We start from the raw sequence: 21,227 nt of genomic DNA, 5'->3' as shown, positions 1-21,227 counted from the left end.
TTGTGGGTGTTTGCCTTCAACCAAAGGAGACTGACTGCATCAAGACTGTGAACTCTTCGAAGTGTTTTTCTCTGCCCACTACCATAACCTCTGTGTTGCTCGGGTTCAGTTTCAACCAGCTGTTGTTCATCCATGAGCTGATCTCACTCAAGCATTAGACCATCTTGGTGATATCAGTATGGTCATATGTGGTGAAGGGTAGGTAGTGCTGTGTGTCATCTGCATATTGCTAGCGCTTGAGTCCATGCCATCTTACCAGTCCTCCTAGTAACTGCATTTAGATGTTGAAGAGAACCAGAGGGAGAATTGATCCTTGCGGGACTCCATAAGAGAGGCGTTTAGTGGCAGACACACAGTTTCCCATCACAACTTACTGGATTCATCCCTCCAGGCAGGGCTTAAACCATTTTAGTGCATGTCCCTAGATCCCGGACAACCTCTCTCAGGCAGGACAGCAGTATCTCATAGTTAGGGCCCTACCAAATTCACGGCCATGAAGAACGTGTCACAGACCGTGAAATCTTGTCTCCTCCCATGAAATCTGGTCTTTTGTGTGCTTTTACCCTATACTATACAGATTTCACGGGGGGAGACCAGCATTTCTCAACTTGGAGGGTCCTGACCCAAAAGGGAGTTGTAGGGGTATCACAAGGTTGGGGGGGGGGGTTTTCGCGGTATTGACACCCTTACTTCTGTGCTGCCTTCAGAGCTGGGTGGCCGGAGAGTGGCAGCTGTTGGCTGGGCACCCAGCTCTGAAGGCAGCACCTCACCAGCAGCAGCGCAAAAGTAAGGGTGGCAATACCATCCCATGCCATCCATACTTCTGCGCTGCTGTTGACAGTGGCTCTGCCTTCAGAGCTGGGTTCCCGGCCAGCAGCTGCCACTCTCCAGCAGCAGCAGCAGTGCAGAAGTAAGGGTAGCAGTACCACAATCCTCCTACAGTAACCTAGCAATCCCCCTACAACTCTTTTTTTTGATCAGGACCCCTACAATTACAACATTGTGAAATTTGAGATTTAAATAGCTGAAATCATGAAATTTACGATTTTTAAAATCCTATGACCATGAAATTGACTAAAATGGATGTGAATTTGATAGGGCTCTACTCATAGTTGACAGACTTGAATGCTGCTGAGAGGTCCAGGAGAATGAGAATAGCTGTCTGCCCACTTTTCAACAACAGCAGGAGATCATATATCAGTGCCCCAAAAACTGTTCTGTCCCACATCCTGGCATGAATCCAGATTGTATTGGTGTCTCCTTTAGAGCATCCCTATGCCAGAAGCTAGCAGTGAGTTTCAGCTGGCATGACCAGTTCAGTATAACGCTACTAACTATTGTTATACTCTCTATCTAAAAGGTGTCATAGAATCATAGAATATGAGGGTTGGAAGGGACCTCAGGAGGTCATCTAGTCCAACCTCCTGCTCAAAGCAGGACCAATCCTCTACTAAATCATCCCAGCCAGGGCTTTGTCAAGCTTGACCTTAAAAATATCTAAGGAAGGAGATTCCACCACCTCCCTAGGTAGCACATTCCAGTGTTTCACCACCCTCCTAGTGAAAAAGTTTTTCCTAATATCCAACCTAAACCTCCCCCACTGCAACTTGAGACCATTACTCCTTGTTCTGTCATCAGCTACCACTGAGAACAGTTTAGATCCATCCCCTTTGGAACCCCCTTTCAGGTAGTTGAAAGCAGCTATCAAATCCCCTCTCATTCTTCTCTTCTGCAGACTAAACAATCCCAGTTCCCTCAGCCTCTCCTCATAAGTCATGTGTTCCAGTCCCCTAATCATTTTTGTTGCCCCTCGCTGGACTCTTTCCAATTTTTCCACATCCTTCTTGTAGTGTGGGGCCCAAAACTGGACACAGTACTCCAGATGAGGCCTCACCAATGTCGAACAGAGGGGAATGATCACGTCCTTGATCTGCTTGCAATGCCCCTCATATACATTCCAAAATGCCATTGGCCTTCTTGGCAACAAGGGCACACTGTTGACTCATATCCAGCTTCTCGTCCACTGTAACCCCTAGGTCCTTTTCTGCAGAACTGCTGCCGAGCCATTCGGTCCCTAGTCTGTAGCGGTGCATGGGATTCTTCCGTCATAAGTGCAGGACTCTGCACTTGTACTTGTTGAACTTCATCAGATTTCTTTTGGCCCAACCCTCTAATTTGTCTAGGGCCCTCTGTATCCTATCCCTACCCTCCAGCGTATCTACCTCTCCTCCCAGTTTAGTGTCATCTGCAAACTTGCTGAGGGTGCAATCCACACCATCCTCCAGATCATTTATGAAGATACTGAACAAATCCGGCCCCAGGACCGACCCTTGGGGCACTCCACTTGATATCGGCTGCCAACTAGACATGGAGCCATTGATCACTACCCGTTGAGCCCGACAATCTAGCCAACTTTCTATCCACCTTATAGTCCATTCATCCAACCCATACTTCTTTAACTTGCTGGCAAGAATACTGTGGGAGACCGTGTCAAAAGCTTTGCAAAAGTCAAGGAAAAACATGTCCACCGCTTTCCCCTCATCCACAGAGCCAGTTATCCAGTCATAGAAGGCAATTAGATTAGTCAGGCATGACTTCCCTTGGTGAATCCATGCTGACTGTTCCTGATCTCTTTCCTCTCCTCTAAGTGCGTCAGAATTGAATCCTTGAGGACCTGCTCCATGATTTTTCCAGGGACTGAGGTGAGGCTGACTGGCCTGTAGTTCCCAGGATCCTCCTTCTTCCCTTTTTTAAAGATGGGTACTATATTAGCCTTTTTCCCAGGCGTCCGGGACTTCCCCAGATCGCCATGAATTTTCAAAGATAATGGCCAATGGCTCTGCAATCACATCCGCCAACTCCGTTAGCACTCTCGGAAGCAGTGCATCCGGCCCCATGGACTTGTGCTTGTCCAGCTTTTCTAAATAGTCCCGAACCACTTCTTTCTCCACAGAAGGCTGGTCACCTCCTCCCCATGCTGTGTTGCCCAGTGCAGTAGTCTGGGAGCTGACCTTGTTCGTGAAGACAGAGGCAAAAAAAGCATTGAGTACATTAGCCTTTTCCACATCCTCTGTCACTAGGTTGCCTCCCTCACTCAGTAAGGGGCCTACGCTTTCCTTGACTTTCTTCTTGTTGCTAACATACCTAAAGAAACCCTTCTTGTTACTCTTAACATCTCTTGCTAACTGCAACTCCAGGTGTGATTTGGCCTTCCTGATTTCACTCCTGCATCCTCGAGCAATATTTTTATACTCTTTCCTGGTCAGGGGGAGGGATAGCTCAGTGGTTTGAGCATTGGCCTGCTAAATCCAGGTCAGTGAGTACAATCCTTGAGGGGGCCATTTAGGGATCTGGGGCAAAAATTGGGGATTGGTCCTTCTTTGAGCAGGGGGTTGGACTAGATGACCTCCTGAGGCCCCTTCCAACCTTGATATTCTATTCTATTCTATGATTTGTCCAATTTTCCACTTCTTGTAAGCTTCTTTTTTGTGTTCAAGATCAGCAAGGATTTCACTTTTAAGCCAAGCTGGTCGCCTGCCATATTTACTATTCTTTCTACACATCGGGATGGTTTGTCCCTGTAACTTCAATAAGGATTCTTTATAATGTCATATAATGTGTCACTAGAAAACTAATAACTCATGGATCACTAATATTCTGGCATGTTGTATATACTATCAACACCCAAAGGATTATGTAGATGTGCTGGAATTATGATTAAAACGTGTTTAAATTAGGCATGTCAGGGGATGTTGATAAATAGGTTTTTTTTTTTTTCCAGACAAAAGAATGCGGTTCCCACATAATTTGAGCAAGGTGTGACAAAGAAAAGCACATTTGCATGCCAGGCAATCAAAACTATCAGGAGACCAAGTAGGAGGAAAATGATCACTAAGGCCTTGTGTACACTACCAAGTTTTGTTGCTAAAAACTGCCTTTTGGCAACAAAATAGCAGGAGCGTACACGCTACAATGGGACTTTTGCCACAAAAAATGCCCAGTTTTGGCAACAAAAAACTTCCACCTCTATGGAGACTTGTCTTTTCCCCTCCCTTTATTGTTGACAAAGAGCCAGTGTAGACACTGCTGATTGTTTTGTCAACAGAACTGGCTTCCCCAGTATCCCACAATGCCTGCCCTGATTGCTCTGCTCAGTGTTTTGATCTCTGATGCCCTACAGGCATGCGCCCCGCCCCTCCCCTTTCAAAGCTCTGGGAAGTATCTGTGTGCTGCTCTGTTTGGGGAACAAACAAACCAAGAGCAAATCATTGGCATGCTCCTGTTCTGCCCTGCACTAGGAACACAGCAGCAGGCAGACTGCTACTACAGCAGGAGGGGGACAGACTGCTGTGCTGCCTTGCCATTCCTCAACATGGAGAGCTCACAGGGCTACTCATGATGCTGCTCTCGGCAGCTGAGGGGGCTGTGGGAGAACTTGGAGAGAATCCCAAGATGCTCAGCGATCAGCTCTTCCTTCCCACAACACTGCACTTTGGGATACATACCCACGGTGCATTGCTCACCCTGTCGATGATGGTGTCCCCAATGTGGACATGATCTGTCGACAGAGGGAGCAAGCGTGAACACGCTTTGGTGATTTTTGTTTTGTCAACTTTTGGGTGTCAACATACGTTGCGTCAACAACGTGTAGTGGAAGTGTAGACCAGCCCTAAATCTCAATGAGAATGGAAACTGCACCCCCAAGAAGCGTTTCTTCCTCTTGAAGCAGGGTCAATGAGCTTTGAGAAGAGATACTTTTAAAAGGTTTACTGGACTATAAAGAGAGGGGCAGAGAGCCCTTAAGTTATTCTTCACCTATGGAGACAAGAATGGGGATCCTTAACTAAGACCTAGTCTGCCATTGCTGGAAAAGGAAGACTGGTGAGGACACTATCTTGAATGAAGATTGCAGCTGGTTAAGTTAGATCTTAGCCATTAGAAAGTGTGTTTTTACTTCTGTCTGTAACCCTATCTTTATGCCTTTTGCTTTAACTCACTTAAAACCTCTCTCTTTTTGATTAAACAAATTTGTTTTACTTTTTAGCTAAACCAACCCTGTGCTTTGACTGAACTGAAGTGATGGATAACTACAGTCAAGAAAACACACTGCTGTTTGTGTCTCTTTAAAGGATTAGCAAACTTAATATCCTCTATGAATGTACAATGACAGGGGTCAAGGGCTGGAGCTGACTAATTGTTCCCTGGTAGGCAAGGTTTGGGCTGGGAGAACCCTGAGCAGTTTGCCGGCAAGGCAGACAAGCTGGTGTGTCAGGGAACTGTCACAGTTTAGCTGCAGCAAAGCTCCCACTTGCTGAGGCTAAGAAGGAGAGCACAGTGTCTCACAGCTCTGGGTATCTCCCGCAGCTTGTGACAGTCAGGCCGAGGACATTAGTTCTTTGGCTAGCTTCTCTATGAGCTTTCCTCAGGATTGGAAAGTCCGTACTTCCTGAGCTCTTATGGTCACAGTTTAGGATCCAACTCTGTCCTGATATAAATGGAATTGACACAATGGAAGTTATGTCTATCGGAGAACTGGGCCTTTTATATTTGGATTCCTTCCAAAATACATTTTTGCCCATTTTGTTAACACTAAAATTCAATGCACAATTATTTTCAACCAAATCAAGACCATTCAAAATTTCAAAAAGGAGCCATTCTAAAGATTTTTAATCTCAAAGTATTTAATTAAAACGTTCTCAGAAACACTTTCTAGCAGGTACTGAAACTTAAATCTATAATTGAAAACATGAAGATCTCTCTGTTTTCGGTGTTACCAAAGGCTCAAACTGGAATTGTGGTCATCCAGTTACAAAAAACACAGGCCTTTACCACTTGAACTTTGAAATGAAAATTTCTTTTAGCTATCACCTATAGAAGTGTACATGTCTGATACTGCTCCCACTAAAGTCAATGGCAAAAAAACTTCCACTGAAATCAGGGGGAGCAATATCGGGATCCAAACTAACGACAAAAAGTTAATAACTTTACTTAATTACAACCTCTTTTCTTGATATCTAGATGGTGCAGGAATTTGAGGAGATTTAACAGGAGCTTGAGGAGAAAAATTAACAAGAAGTTTTTGAGCTACAGTGACCCCAAAATACATTAGACCCAAGTCAAAATCTAAAATCAAGGTACATTTTAAAATAATCTGTAACTCAAAAGCTGTTTGACAAATTGCCTTCATACTTATGCCGAAAAATTCACTTTACCTTTCATTGTATATCTGAGAATTTTCAGGCCAAACTGATTTTTGAAGCCATGTTATTAGGGAGAAGGGGACAGGCAAATATAGGGTTTTACAATGGAAACTGGCTGCAACCTTAATATAGAGAAGGCTAATGCTTTGCTATAATTAAAAGCCATATGCAGACACCAAGATTCAGATTCATTCGAGTGAAAAGTTGTATCAAAGCAGAGTGTAGTAACTGCTGGCATCAGTTAATACCTGTAATCTGCTCCAAGAGAAGCGGCAACAGCATTCAGTTCACTTTGCTTTTTACTGAGTTTCTTACTAACACATATGACTAGATCAGCAAGAGGTTTTGAATCTTCCACCTGTTCATGGTCATGGGGAAAAATATGAAAAAAATCACGTTCTGAGCATCTTTAAACCAACACATTTGTAATGATAAAGAAGGGAAACTACTTAGCAGAGTTCTGCTTATCTCTGCTTCCTGAATCTCCCCATTATTAAGGGAGTGCTGTTATGGCTCCACATGCCAGGAACCAGGACTCAAAAGACTTATCTCACAAAGTCTCATAAGAATATCTCACACCTCTTTCTTAGCAGTCTGAAATCTTCTTGAACTTTTAAACAGGGAAAATACTAAAACTGCCTACACAAAAACATCTTAGTATAAAGGTGAATGGGGGCCCAAAATGTTCATAGCATGAAGGGAGTGAGAAAGAGGAGAGTACAGCATGACAAATTACTGTTAATCTTCCCTGGCAAACGTCATTCCATTTCTCCATTCTCATACTGATTACAGAGTACAAGTGTGGCAATTAATACAAAGCACTGCCTTTGCCTGCATCTTCGGTCCACTGCACCGCACCTGCTGTACTTTTCTCCCACATTTCTGTTTTCTATTCTCTCTAACTTTGCTCTCTGCATGATAGATCAGATTTAGTACAAAAAGGAATCATGAAAAGACTGTGCTCCTTGCTTCCAGGAAAGAGATGTAAACACACTACTAGGAACATGAGGAAAACTCATGTTATTGTGGAGGTGAGAGTGAGAAATATTTTGCCTCCTGCTTCCGAGTAAGTGAAGCAATAACAGCACTCTAAGAGGATGGGGGAAAAGGGAGATGCATGACAAAAATAAATTCCAATAACTTCACAGAAAATAATGGGTGTTCTCCAATATTACAGTTAATCAGAGTAAAAGTATTTACCCTTGCCCACTGTTTTCATGACACCAGACACTGGGAATTCCTTAACAGTGATGAGCTATAAGTTCTAGAACTATGGAATATCAACAGTTACATGTTTATATACACATATTGCCTAACAATTGTTAAACCAGGTCAGTAGAACAAACATCTTTAAATGAGTTTCTCTGCCTTTTAGGAGTCAAAATTACTGGTCTTGCCTCTTTCAACTGAAACAAAAGGACAGGTAATGTTCTGCGTGAACATATCAAAATACAGTATCAAAGCTAACATGATTCATAACTCTCATGTAAAGCTAAGCATCTTCTAACTCAACTACATGATTACACCGCATGTTCTTAATTAACTAAATTTTAAAAAGAGCATAATCCTACCACTTCTGCTTGTGCAGCCCGCAGCTGAGGGCTGGCAGTAAGAGCTGCTGTATGACGAGTGCTGTTTGCCAGAGCCAATTTCAAGTTCCTGCCAATGACTTCAGAAAGAGGAGTACTCGGATTCCTGTTTCTCTGATTGGGAGCCCCTGGAGTTTCCAAAGCTGCCAGGGCATCCTACCAAAAAGAGTAAAGAAATAATAATTGAATCAATATAGATGAACTATCCTTTCTCCAGGATCAAAAGTTCTCTCATTGAATAGCAGGCCCCCCTAATGCAATCTACATTAAGGCTTCATACTATTCAAACACCAACCCACTTCTTATTTGTATTACAGTAGAATCTACAGACCCCAAACAAGATTGGGGTCCCGCTGTGTTAGGCATTATACAGACATAGCAAAAGACAGCCCTTACCCCACAGTTCTTGCAATCTACATAGACAAGACAGACGAAGGACAGGACAAAGTAACATCTCAATTTTACAGATGGAGAATTGAGGAAATAGAGATTACTGAATCACAGAAATGTAGAACTGGAAGGGACCTCAACAGGTCATCTAGTCCAGTCCCTGGCATGGAGGCAGGACTACGAATTCTCGACCATCCCTGACAGGTTTTTGTCTCCAGCGGTTCTCAAACTTTTGTATTGGTGATCCCTTTCACACAGCAAACCTATGAGTGCGACTCCCCCCCCCCCTTTATAAATTAAAAGCACTTATTTATATTTAAACACTATTATAAATGTTGGAGGTAAAGCGGGGTTTGGAGGTGGAGGCTGACAGCTCGCGACCCCCCCATGTAATAAGCTTGCTACCCCTGGAGGAGTCACGACCCCTAGTGTGAGAACCCCTCATCTAACCTGTTCTTAAAAACCTTCAATGACAGAGATTACACAACCTTCTTAGATAATTTGTTCCATTGCTTAACTACCCTTACAGTTAAGAAGTTTTTCCCAATGTCTCACCTAAATCTCTGTTGCTGCAATTTAAGCCCATCACTTCTTGTCATGCCCTCAACAGTTAAGGAGAACAAATCATCACCCTCCTCTTTATAATATCTGTTTTAAGTACTTGAAGACTTATGTCCCTCCTCAGTCTTCTGATCTCCAGACTAAACAAACCCAGTTTTTTTCCAATCTTTCCTCAGAGGTCACGTTTTCTAGATCTTTAATCATTTTTGTTGCTCTCCTTGGACTTTCTCCAATTAGTCCACATTTTCCCTGAAATGTGGTGCCCAGAACTGGACACAATACTCCAGCTGAGGCCTTATCAGTGCTGAACAGAGTGAGAGAATTACTCCTTGTATCTTGCTTACAAGACTCCTGCTAATACATCCCAGAATTATGCTTGTTTTTTTGGCAACAGTGGTAAATTGTTGACTCTTATTTATTTTGTGATCCACTGTAACTCCCAAATCCTTTCCTGCACTACTCCTTCCTAGACAGTCATTTCCCATTTAGTATTTGTGTAACAAATTGTTCCTCCCTAAATGCAGTACTTTGCATTTGTCCTTATTGAATTTCATCCTATTTATTTCAGACCATTTCTCCAGTTTGTCAAGATCATTTTGAATTTTAATCCTGTCCTCCACACTGCTTGCAACCCCTCTCAGCCTGGTATCATCCACAAACTTTATAAGCGTACTTTCTATGCCATTATCCAAATAATTTATGAAGATATTGAATAGAACTGGACCCAGGACAGATCCCTGCGGGACCCACTCGATATGCCTCTCCAGTTTGACTACTCTCTGAGTAGTTTTCCAGCCAGTTGTACACACATCTTATAGTAAATTTGCCTAGGCTGTATTTCACTAGTTTATTAAAAGGTCATGTGAGACAGTAACAAAAACCTTATGAAAGTGGGCTGCGTCCCCCTTATCAACAAGGCTTGTTACCTGTCAAAGAAGCATATTAGGTTGGTCTGACATGATTTGTTCTTGACAAATTCATGCTGACTGTTACTTATCGCCTTATTTTCTTTTAGATGCTTACAAATTGATTGATTGATTATTTGCTCCATTATCTTTCTGGGTACCTACATTAATCTGACTGGTCTATAATTTCCTAGGTTGTCCTTATTTCGCTTTTAAAAGTACACCTATACCCCAATATAATGCGACCCGATATAACACGAATTCGGATATAACACGGTAAAGCAGCGCTCCAGGGGGGCAGGGCTGCGCGCCAGTGGATCAAAGCAAGTTCGATATAACGTGGTTTCATGTGTAACGCAGTAAGATTTTTTGGCTCCCGAGGACAGCGTTATATCGGGGTAGAGGTGCACTATATTTGACCATTTACAGTCCTGGGGTATCTCTCCCATCCTCCATGAGTTCTCAAAGATAACCACTAATGGCTCAAAGACCTCTTCAGCCAGCTCCTTAAGGATGTATTTCATCAGGCCCTGCCGCCTTGAAAACATCTAACTTGTTTAAAGTAATTCTTAATCATTCTTTTCCTATTTTAGCCTTAGATCCTACCCCATTTACACTAGTGTTCACCATGTGAGTCGTCTAATCACTGCTAACTTTTCCAGTGAAAAGTGAAACAAAAAGGCATTTAACACTTTAACCATTGCTGCATTTTCTGCTGTTATCTTTCCCCCCCTCATTGAGTAATGAGCCTACTCTGTCCTTGGTCTTCCTCTTGCTTCTCATTTATTTGTAAAATGTTTACTTGTTACCTTTTATGTCCCTAGCTAGTTTAATCTTGTTTTTTGCCTTGGCCTTTCTAATTTTGTCCCTACATGCGTGTGGGTTTTTTTTATATTCATCCTTCCTAATTCAACTTACTTTCCACTTTTTGTATCACTGTTTTCTGAGTTTCAGATCACTGAAGATCTCCTACTTAAGTATGGTCTTTTACCATACTTTCTGTTTTTCCTACACATTGGGATAGTTAGTAAAGGCACAAAAGCAATGTTTCTTTAAAAAACTGCCAACTCTCCTGAACTCTTTTTTTCCCCTTAGATTTGCTTCCCATGGGATCTTACCTACCAATTCTTTGAGTCTGCTAAAATCTGCCTTCTTGAAGTCCACTGTCTTTATTCTGCTGTTTTCTCTCGTACTTTTCCTTAGAATCACAAACTCTATGAACACTTTCACCCAAACTGCCTTCCACCTTCAAATTCTCAACTAATTCCTCCCTATTAGTCAGAATCAAATCTAAAATTACCTCTCCCCTACTCGCTTTCTTCTAGCTCACACAAGAAGTGTATGGAAGAGCCAGGAACCAAATTCAGATCTCCAGAGCCCCAGTCCCATGCTCTAACCACAGGACTAGCCTCTCTCTATACTCTCTTCTTTAATATCTATTCAAATATGACCTAGAGCACAGATCCAGTTTTTTTCTATTTGCCTCTTTAGAAATGCCTAAAATAGTCTGAAAAGGGATTTATACCACACCCATCTTCAAATTTACTGCCCTCTACTTGAAATTAGAAGCTGTGGTCCTGTCCACTTTGTTTTTCCTTAGCTGTTATGGAAAAATGAAAAATAATAAATTTAGGACAGCAGAGAAACCGTGTGTGTGAAACTGGCTTTACTGAGAAAGGAAGTGATTTATATTCAAACTGTTTGGGGTTTGTTGTTTTTAACAGTGTTTAACTTAATTGGGGAAAAGAGCTCTCTGTTTATATTCAGTACCTCCACTGAGTAAGCTTCTAGTAAACACTTGAGTCAGTCAAGAAATCCAGCACTCATATATCTAAGGTTAAACAAAAGGCAAATGACCTTTTTTATGCAAGAGAAAGAGGCAGAAAAGGGCAAAAATCCAGTCTATTTTTTTCCATTTGCAGGCCATCTTTAAGACAGATGTCTCCCCTTCACCTACTTCTTTCTCTATCTTCATGCAACTACATCTTTGTACGAGAGGGATAATGGCTACTGTTCTTTCAGATGTATAAGGATTATCACAGTAAAGTAGTAGTTCTGTAGAAGCCAAGAGCAACAGAAAATCAAGGGCATGCTTGGGGAAAGGAGAATCAAAGAATAATGTTACAAGGAAATTAATATTGAAGGATAAGCAAGAAAGCTTAAATGTATACGTTTAAAAGCGTACATAGTCCACTGGAAACTATTTCACTATGGGCCAAATACAGACTATTTTATGATAGTTGGCAAAAACTGTAACTCTTCTACTAAAATTTCACTGTTTTTTTAAAAGAGCAACACAGACCAGGTAACATAGGTCATTGCTTTAGGACCCTCTGGTATATACTGCAATAGGCACACTGGGCTTTGTTATGGGTGCTATAGTATCTATTTCTCAAAATGTTCAGGCTTTAATTATTTTTATATGCTTTAAGTATCAGTTCTAATAACCCCGTCCCTTAGAACAAGTGAATTTTCAGAACTGCCTGCCAAACTAAAAATCCTAGAAGTATTTTATTTGTGTGTTATTAATACACACTCTTTACAAAAGGTTAGCATAGGGGGTTTTGTGCCTTTTTCATTCACACACATATGACCCTGGGGGCACTACTGGTTTAGAAACTTGCAAAGGAGTTTACCTTTACATCGAATGAAGGCTTGAAGAGCTTATCTTTGGAAAGAAATTTGGATGGTGTGTCAAGATGCAAAGACGGTTCTTTCTGGAGCAGTCTTCCTTCTGCAGGAAGGGTTGGCTTTTGCCCAATATGGTGCGAGATCACACTATGGAAAGCTTTACTCTGGAACCGGTTCACATCAAGAGGCGTCACAGCTATTTTCTTCCCAGCTTCAAGGAAATTGCTAGGATGGTCTGGTATATCTGAAGACATTATAGTTGTCTCTGTCTTGTTGGACTGACTCATTAAACTCTCTTCTTTATCTTAAATGAAATAAAGAAAATTATAATTAAGCACCACGATTTTTTCCCTTAATATAAATATGCATATACTTGCATTATGCTAAGGACTTTATTTATCCAATATTTTGTTGTTCTACATATGTTCTAAAATGAAGGGAGGATTTTTGTTTTTAAGTTCCTATGTTCTACACTAGTGCTTGTGTTATACCACATTATTACTGTGCTAGGCCTTAAATGCCTAAAAGAAGAGTAACCCTTGTCTCTCTCATACTGTCTTGTGCTTCAGTGAATTTTAAAGTATTAAACCAAGAACAGGAACATTTAATTATGACACAGTTGAAAAGCTACAGATACTCACCTGTTTTCTCTTTAATGACCAGCAGCTTCACTATAGACTGAAATGTTAATGGCATAAATACTGCTAATCAGCACTGGGTAAAGCTGAGGAATCTGAGAAATCAGAGATGGAAAAGATCTGTTAGGCAAGGGGTCGACAACCTTCGGCACACAGCCCATCAGGGTAATCCACTGGCATGCCATGAGACATTTTGTTTACGTTGACCATCCGCAGGCACCGCCCCCTGCAGCTCCCAGTGTCTGCGGTTCACTGTTCCTGGCCAATGGGAGCTGTGGGAAGTGGTGTGGGCCGCAGGGATGTGCTGGTCATCACTTCCTGCATCTCCCATTGGCCAGGAACGGCAAACTGCGGCCACTGCAAGCTGCGGGGGGCTGTGCCTGTGGATGGTCAACGTAAACAAAATGTCTCATGGCCCACCAGCGGATTACCCTGATGGGCTGTGTGCCAAAGGTTGCCGACCCCTGTGTTAGGCAATCTAGTCCATCATGTTGCCAACTTTTCTCTGCTGTATTATTCTCCAACTCTTTGCCAACCCAGCTTTTAAATGACTTCAGTAATAGGGCTTCTAACACATCCTCTGGAAGGCTCACATTTTATATTTAATTGTACGTTTTTTGAAGCGCGGACTTCATAGTGCTGGGTGGCGTTGGTGGCCTGTGATATATAGCAAGTAGAACTACCTGGTGGTCCCTTGTGGTCTTAAACTCTACAACTGTACAGAGTCTAGTACTACAGCTCCTCAAACCAGTTTACACCCTCTGGTTGCTACTCTAAAACAAATATTAAATAAAAAAACCCTCAAAATTAGGATTTCCCCCCCTCATTTTCAGGCTGCATGTTTTCCTTTGCTCAGTTTCATTCCATTACTACTAATTACACTCCCTTAGGCCACCCTGTAAAATTCTGCTCCCTCTTTTGGCCAAATCTTGGTCTCATTCAAGTCAACAGACACTGGCCCTTGGAGTTTACACACTTCAAATACACATACATAAATATGACTTGTAGTCTGAATTATCTTTTTGTCAAACATATATAATTGGTTTTACATAAAATCATTCCTTCCAGTCCCTTAATCATTTTGTTGCTTTTCTCCGAATTCCTACTCAACCTGTCAAGATCCTTCTGGCACTGAGGTGCCAAGAGCTGAATGCAGTATTGCAGGTATGTTTTTAAATCACTACAATTTTATGGAGCCCACAAATGCATTGGTAAGAACTAGTGAGTTAGTTGGTATTCAGTATTAATGAGTCCAGTTTGCGTCTCAATTCTAAAAGGGGCACTGTAATTTAAGGTTTGTTTTGTTGAGAAAAACATTTTACAGAACCTTCCTTCTCTTGTAAAATAGTTTTTAATTAGATTTAAACACTATTCCACAGTGTTTTACAATTTAACACAACAGTATCATGTAAAGGAGTGTAAACCAGAAAGTGCAAATAACTAGACATTGGGCTAGATCCTCAGTTGATATAAATCAGCATACCTCCATTGACTTCAGTACAGCTACACAGTGATTTACCCCAGCTAAAGATCTGGGCCACGGACTATAAACAAGTGGAAACGACTAGCCTTTATAGTCTAAGCTTAGGGATAGGCAAAAAATAAACATCTTAACTAGCAAAAAGTAAATTATAAGATGAAAAGTCTTTCGGTTTTAATAGTTTAAGGTCCTAAGTATTAGAAATCAGCTTATACTCAAAAATTTCTCTTAACGACAGTGCAATGCAGTGGAACATGGCATGATTAAGGTATATTAAAACAAACAAGAAAACACAAAAGACAACCAACCTCCAGCATTAACATTTTCAACTGGGAACTTGCTTTCATCTGCTTTCTTTCCTGTCCTTGCAGACTGCAAGAGCCAAGCCATAGTGACTGCAGGTAAATTCCATTTCTTTGCTGCTTCATACTTAGAACCATCTGGCTCTTTGACCACTAGGTGGGTGCTGGCAAACATTCCTTTCGTTGGGTTGGCTCTTCGCACAAAGAATTCCTGGACTCTGAAATAAGCGTATATAAGTAACCATTCAAAAACACAGTCATTGTTTAGACTGTTCCTGTTAGCACTACAGAGCCAACAAAGGTATGGAAGAGTGAGCTGGGTTCTAGTTCTGCTCGGGTATCATAAACAGAACTGTTAACTAACTTCCAAAAGCAGGGCCACATTCTTCCCTCACTTACACCTGTACAACTCCACTAAAGACAATGTGGTGCACACTTTTAACTGGAATGGGGGTAGAGTTGACTACAGATTTTTTTTTAAACTGATGACAATGCACAAGCCAAAAACTTCAGCTAAATTTCTATATCTCAGGCTGAGTTTTTATGGCTGGCAACCAGGGAGAAAAAAAGGTTTTACTTGTACAATGAGCAAACTCCATGAAAATCATTGACCAAGTAAGTATGGACAACCACAAATGTCCCAGTCTTCCTCCCCCTCCTTTTAGGAGCCATTCATTTGGTAAAACTAAAGAAGTCTAGAACAAAATTTAACTCTAAACTCAGTTTTTTGCTCATTTTTTCTCTAATGTGACTAAACACTTGAAAAATTTTTAGATGCCAGAAAATGAACGTAAGTGTCAACAGACTCCATACCTCGCTCCAAGAAGACCTGCCAAGAACACCAGGGAGTCTCTCTCGGCACCAGTAAACTGGCTGAAAGACAGTACACAGTCTTCCAGAGGAGTGCTTCCTTCCATTACTGATACTGGGGTGAAAAGTGGGTTGGACTGAGGGTTTAAAAGGAGCTGCTGTTCTACACACATAATCTTAAAAAATGATGAAATAAATGAAAATGAGAACCAAGCCAAGAGAAAAGAATACGACAAACATTATTTCAGCCATTGTACTACAGGATTTATGGAATCAACAGCAAGTCATCCCTTTGTCTTTGTGCCTCCAGGTCAAATTAGAACATGTATTATTCTATATGTGATCAGATAAATTACTTCAAAAGATCCAGAAAGTTTCAGTCAAATTCACATTAAGATTTAAGCCTTCTAAATTTCTATTTTTCCAACAATGAATACAGCTTTAAAACATTTTAAAACCCAATCTAAGAGTTAGCATGGGTTTTATTTCACAGTTAATTATCTAATAATGAAAAACACCAAATGGCAATTAATCCAGGTGCTAAGCATTATCTAGGTCAACATATTTAAATGTTTGACCACCTGAGCTATAATGTCAGCCTGCAATTGCATCACCCAGATACAGCTACATATGTTATTAGAGAGATATGGGGAAGTGTGGGGCAAGAGAAAAAAAGATAGCTTACTAAACAGAAGTTAAAACAGAAATGTCATTCACAACTTAACTGCACCTAGCTCTCTCTTCATAACCCTATTATGCAGGCAACTAGAGCAGAGTCTTGTGTACAAAGTCTTTGTGCCACTAAGTCAGAATCTGATTTAATAAAGCAGGAAGAAATAAATGAGACAGGTAAAAGACATACCTATAAAGAAGAAGTGCATTAAAGCACTCTCTTAATTTGGTGTACACCAATTAAACAAAGCTAAAACCTCTGTTCTAATGAAAATATAACCATCAATAACTTTTTGGTTTCTATATGTCTAACACTAATATTTGTTTGGTCATAGCTCTACAGTATACCCTTACCATCCATGTGTTTGTAACAACATCTCCTACAGTTGACTCCACCTTGCATCCCAATAAAGGAACCACAGCATAGTCTGCAATTGCTCTGTTTTGAGGGGGTAGAACTTTCCCAGCATTCTCCTTTATAATTTCTACAATGCAGGACTCATCCTCTTCACCAAAACCCAAAAGAAGGAACCTCTTTCTGCTGAATAAGCCTTCTTCAACCACTGTAGAAGTCTCAGTCAGTGAACTGTGACAGATAGAGGACTGCTTCTCTTCTTGAATGGTAACATGAGTAGCATCACTGAAGTTACCAGTTTCTAGCTTTTCAACTTCAACTAAAATAGAAAAAATAACCACTTGATGAAAATTTCACACACTGGGATGTAAGGGAGAAAATGAGTTTCAACCATCCTATTAGTTATTAATTGAAAATAATGCAGTACTGGAACCCAATATTTTAGATTCCATTTACAAACTGCTCAATATGAGGCATGCTTACATCTAATTTATGTTGTTTTCTTAAGCACAATAGGGAAATTAATATACAAACCATGTCAAGATTTTAAAAATGTACATGCTACGGGGTATGAATCGCAATTTCTTTACATATGATTAAAATCAGGTAACTACATTTTTCTATGTCCATCTTAGTAGATGGCACCACAAGTTTTTCATAAGAGCTATACATAAATTTTGTCTTTTTATGAAGTGCTTGGACCAGAACTTACTTAATGTGGAATCATTATTCACATATTGAGAGAGGAGGTCATCTTCATCTGCTTTCTGGTGCTGTACAAGCTTTACAGCTTCTTTTTTTGTGAGACTATTACTTTTGGGAACAGTTCGTTTAACTCCAGGTTGCTCCAAAACTGGATTTTCTATTGGCTGGTAATTCAGAGAGATATACTGCTCCACTGGAAGTAAGTAACCCTTACCAAAGCACTCCAGCAACCATTTTGCTGTCACTGCATGAGGCCTATAAAATAAAATTATTTTTTATATTACACACACAGGTAAGATAGGTTAAAATGCGTTTGAGAGTCATATTTTTTTTCCTCTCAGACACTGCTCACTCTACAAGTACACTTGTGTTTCTGTAAGAAGTTTGGGACACTCATCTGACTTCAGTTACAACAAAAAAGTTTGAGTTTTATCCACACTGCAGCCTTTTTTGCATTTTTTGAATATTTCAAAGTTTGAGAATATGGATTTTTACACATATTTTCTACAAGAAATACAACCAAGAAAATGTAATTTATCACAAATATTTAGGGTTTCTAGAATTTTCATATAATCCTCACCAGCTAATATTTTTTTTCTGTTGAATGTGAGGAGACTCAAGGAGCTTGGCTTGTTAAGCCTAACTAAAAGAAGGATGAGTAGAGATATGATTGCTCTCTATAAATATATCAGAGGGATAAATACTGGAGAGGGAGATGAATTATTTAAGCTGAGTACCAATGTGGACATAAGAACAAATGGATATAAACTGGCCACCAGGAAGTTTAGACTTGAAATTAGATGAAGGTTTCTAACCATCAGAGGAGTGAAGTTTGGGAATAGTCTTCCAAGGGAAGCAGTGGGGGCAAAAGATCTATCTGGCTTTAAGATTAAACTCGATAAGTTTATGGAGATGGTATGATGGGATAACATGATTTTGGTAATTAATTGATCTTTAAATATTCATGGTAAATAGGCCTAATGGCCTGTGATGAGATGTTAGATAGGGTGGGATCTGAGTTATCCAGGAAAGAATTTTCTGTAGTATCTGGCTGGTGAATCTTGCCCATATGCTCAGGGTTTAGCTGATCGCCATATTTGGGGTCGGGAAGGAATTTTCCTCCAGGGCAGACTGGAAGAGGACCTGGAGGTTTTTTGCCTTCCTCTGTAGCATGGGGCACGGGTCACTTGCTGGATGATTCTCTGCTCCTTGAAGTCTTTAAACCACGATTTGAGGACTTCAATAGCTCAGACATAGGTGAGGTTTTTCAGGAGTGGGTGGGTGAGATTCTGTGGCCTGCGTTGTGCAGGAGGTCAGACTACGTGATCATAATGGTCCCTTCTGACCTAAATATCTATGAATCTATAATGGTCCCTTCTGACCTTAGTATCTATGAATCTATGAGATACCCTACCTAAAAAACACTATTCCCAGTGGTAAAATGTTGTTGATTAGTTACCACAACTTAATGGTCTTTACCATTTTTATCTCTATGGTATACACAGCTATTTAGTTTAAAAAAAAAGAAATTTAATCAATACATATTTTCTTTGTTTACAAGAGGAAACATGATTATGGAAGTGTCTTTTAAGCAACATAGTTATCAGAACCTGTGAGTAGTCTTGCTCAAAAACTGCTTCAGTTCATCATTATATTCTCCCACAATAACATGGGTGACATCTTCATTGAGCTGATTAAATCGAACACCACCACCAGAGTTAATAAGCCTTCTCATTTTATCTAACTTCCTGCCACTGAAGCCACAGAGATAAATCTGCAAGGAGAAAGAAAAGAACAAGGTAAGATATTTTTGGTTGAAGTAGCTGTATTTTGATACCGTTCATTACCCAATCAAAGAAACATACAAATACACAAGCTTTAGCTTATGAAAAATTGCAAAGAAAAAATTATTCCATCCTCAGTGCTCATCCTTGTGACTTCGTCTTGCACAACTCAACTTCCCACTAACAGAAGGAAATGCCAATAAAATATTTCCCATTAAATAAAGTTGCCAATACTGCTTCACATCTTAACCAACTCCAATTTGAAGACACTTTTTCCAGTACCCCAAATACGTTATAAACAGTCTAGTTTGGTTTATCTTGAAATAGATTATATCTTTGTGCTGGGAGTAGGACTAACATTTTACTGTAGCAATAACTACAGAAGACCCAGACTAGCTGCATTCAAAGGATAACTGGTCATTTCAGAATTGTACATAGTTAAACTTACTCGACACCCATCTAGTAAATCATCAGGGGCTTGAAAAGAACTGATATCCACATTTTCCAGATCATCAGGAGGAGGATCCAGCCTGCTGTTCAAAGCAGAGCTACATGCAGTTTCATTAATGCCATTCAAACTGATATTGGAAATGTGGCTGACATCTGAAAGGGTACGATCTTTAAATAAAGTTAAAATAAAAAAGACGAAAATAAGTTACTCTCCCACTGCTTAACCAAACAGAATGTATGACTGTCAAATATGATTTTACCATGCTAATAAGGAAGACAAAACCTGAGAACCACAATAATGCATAGTCTAGCCTCTGTTAAAATGTCGGGTTTCATTACACCAGAAGTCAGTATGCTCTCACTAGTAGCAACGGTGTTTACACAGAACTCATGTTCCTCTTTCTCCTGAAGAACTGTCAGTCTTAAGATGTGGGAGAACAGTTTATGAAAAATTATTCTGCCCAATCAGCTTTGTGGCCATCTACTAAATTAGATGTATTTACATTTGATATGAACATAGTCTGCTCTTGGATATTGCCCTCCAATGCTCCTAAGCGGACCAAAATATATATATTTATATATATATTAATATAAATTTATATATATATATTTATATTTTTGGTCCGCTTAGGAGCATTGGAGGGCAATATCCAAGAGCAGACTATGTTCATATCAAATGTAAATACACACACACACACACACACACACATAAAAAAAATTGGGCCCTGACCCTGCAAACACACACACACTTAACTTCAAGCATGTGAATAAACCCATGTACTAAAATTTAAGCATGTGTTTGCAGGATCAGGGACTCATTACCAAAATTTTAGTGCAGTTAGAGTTGGTAGCAGCCCACTCAACTCAAACATTTCCTTTCTCTTAACTGAAATTTCATCAACTCACTCAATATACTGAGATGTCTTACTTACTGTCAGGTTTGCTAGCTTGGCTAGTAGGAGTTGATGTACTGGGTGTGGTATTTTGCTTTTGTACAGACTCTGTCTTATACATTGCCTCATCCTGGCAGAAGCCATTCTCGATACTGTCAAAAAACCACTGGATGGACACACACTGCACATTCCATTTTTTGGCACATTCATATTTCTGACCTTTATATAAAGACAAATCACAATCAATAAAAGGCTAATACTCCAATAAGTGACAATTCTGAAAGGATGACCACACATTGTAAAATCAAGGAAGTTAAAACAAAAACTGCATTTGGAAGTGGTAATTACCAATACATTCTCAAATACCAAGGGGCTTTTTCTCTATTCCAAGTGGCAGTTTACATCAAATTCACTAAAGCTGTATCAATGTAATTTGGTTCCTTTGACAGCACTATTGCCTATGATATAAAAGATTATTTGTTGATTTTATATTACATCTTTCATAATCAAGCTATCCTAATTTGCTTTAAAAGCAATGTTAAGTATGCTAGTGCAAGCACACTAGCCAAATAAGTCTAACACATCCTCGGACATTTTTATCTGTTAGGTTTTCTGTTTTGAAAACTGCCACAAGATCTTAAACATCCATCTGAACCGCAACAAGAAATTGGCAGAAGAAACTGCTAGATGTCAGATACAGATGAACAGCAATACTACTAAATAATAATCATACTAAGCACTATTTATGATTAATATACTTACCACTTACAGGATGCTATAAAATATCAGTTTTATAGTTCATCTGTACTTCACTGCAGTGCTAACATTAGACATTAGTCCAAAGTTCTGCTATGGAATTTGA

The 21,227-nt window shown here is 40.1% G+C and overlaps 1 protein-coding gene across 6 annotated transcripts in view; it reads right to left on the bottom strand.

Moving 5' to 3' along the window:
• Positions 1–21,227, bottom strand: part of TOPBP1 (DNA topoisomerase II binding protein 1) — a 46,427-nt gene that overhangs the window by 16,965 nt on the left and 8,235 nt on the right. For all 6 annotated transcript variants that reach the window (XM_075125688.1, XM_075125689.1, XM_048838773.2 and 3 more), the window contains 10 exons: positions 20,405–20,584; positions 19,471–19,640; positions 18,849–19,012; positions 17,246–17,493; positions 16,533–16,852; positions 15,510–15,682; positions 14,703–14,914; positions 12,282–12,580; positions 7,772–7,945; positions 6,449–6,558 (listed from right to left, as the gene is read on the bottom strand). In XM_075125688.1, the coding sequence (XP_074981789.1) occupies positions 6,449–6,558; positions 7,772–7,945; positions 12,282–12,580; positions 14,703–14,914; positions 15,510–15,682; positions 16,533–16,852; positions 17,246–17,493; positions 18,849–19,012; positions 19,471–19,640; positions 20,405–20,584 (2,050 nt within the window). The remainder of the gene's footprint in view (positions 1–6,448; positions 6,559–7,771; positions 7,946–12,281; positions 12,581–14,702; positions 14,915–15,509; positions 15,683–16,532; positions 16,853–17,245; positions 17,494–18,848; positions 19,013–19,470; positions 19,641–20,404; positions 20,585–21,227) is intronic.

Source organism: Caretta caretta, chromosome 2, assembly GCF_965140235.1.
Source record: "Caretta caretta isolate rCarCar2 chromosome 2, rCarCar1.hap1, whole genome shotgun sequence".
NCBI classification, from domain to species: Eukaryota; Metazoa; Chordata; order Testudines; family Cheloniidae; genus Caretta; species Caretta caretta.
This window is presented reverse-complemented; position numbering and strand designations above follow the sequence as displayed.